Raw genomic sequence first — 1,098 nt, 5'->3', positions numbered from 1 at the left:
TCACCTGGCTTGTCTGGACAGGCCAGTGCTTCACAGAGCAACACCTCAGTATTTTATAATGTTTTATTTCTATATATATATATATATATATTTTACATCACGTCTTCATAGACAGTGTCAGAACTGCCTTTCTTCATTAATTAACAATGACCATTCTCCATTATGATAAGAGTGACTGATGGAGTCGTGTAAACTACAAGCCCTGAGGTATCCGTCAAACACGGCGTGACGTCACGCAGCGTCAGCTGTGCTTCCTGGTGCTCAGCAGAGGAGAAGTGAAACACACTGCGAGCTCAACTTCTCAGGAAGACAGCGAGGAGAAAGACAGAGAGAGAGAGAGATGGTTTAAAATGTGTCTCAGGTAGCCAGAGAGATAGATAAATAGATAGAGAGAGAGATAGAGAGGTGCTGAGGTCCCTGTTGCTCATCAAAGCTGCGACGATGCTGTAGCCATGGACAGCAGAATACGGTAACGCTCAGCTGTTTACTTCCTAATGACACTTTACTGGGGCTTTCTCTCTCTCTCTCTCTCTCTCTCTCTCTCTCTCTCTCTCTCCTCTTTATTTCTTTCTTTTCCGTAACAGCTTAAGGAACCGGTCTGTTCACGGCTGGGGGGTTTCCATAAACTCGGTTTAATACCATTTGACTCGATATAATCCTTGCATAATAATGAATTCAGCTCAATTTGAGCTAGTTCAGTTAGCACGCAGGCTAGGAGGAGTCAGGAGGAGTGCTGTGCTGTGCATGCTGAACTGTTAGCTTTAGCTCTCCTGCAGGGACTGTAGCTCCTACTCATACCTGTTTGCTGACAGGGTGTGCAATTCGTCCTCAGTGAACAGTCGAGAAGCCACAAGTTGATAATTCTACTACTTATAATAATAAACATTATGTGCTTAACATGGACACTCAACATGTACCAGTGCTTGAGATGAATAAGTGTGGCTTAATTCAACACAGGAACTGCACTGAGACATGGATCTACTTTGTAGGTGGTGTTGTCGTCGTCGTTGTTGTTTATCGTCCTCTATCCGTGATTTATTTATTTATTTTTTTATACACTATTTGTGGGCCCGTTTTTGATCATGTTGTTTCCTGTTA

The 1,098-nt window shown here is 43.0% G+C and overlaps 1 protein-coding gene across 1 annotated transcript in view; it reads left to right on the top strand.

Annotated features, from left to right (window-relative positions):
- The first annotated feature begins 229 nt into the window (after nucleotides 1-229).
- The window catches only part of dennd1b (DENN/MADD domain containing 1B), a 108,491-nt gene continuing 107,622 nt past the window's right edge, over nucleotides 230-1,098 (top strand). Inside the window, exon 1 of the mRNA XM_053635168.1 lies at nucleotides 230-469. Within this exon, the coding sequence (XP_053491143.1) occupies nucleotides 453-469 (17 nt within the window). The 5' untranslated portion in view covers nucleotides 230-452. The remainder of the gene's footprint in view (nucleotides 470-1,098) is intronic.

Source organism: Ictalurus furcatus, chromosome 10 (assembly GCF_023375685.1).
Source record: "Ictalurus furcatus strain D&B chromosome 10, Billie_1.0, whole genome shotgun sequence".
In the NCBI taxonomy this organism is placed as follows: Eukaryota; Metazoa; Chordata; class Actinopteri; order Siluriformes; family Ictaluridae; genus Ictalurus; species Ictalurus furcatus.
Note: the sequence above shows the minus strand (reverse complement) of the source record. Positions and strands in the feature narration are given on the sequence as shown.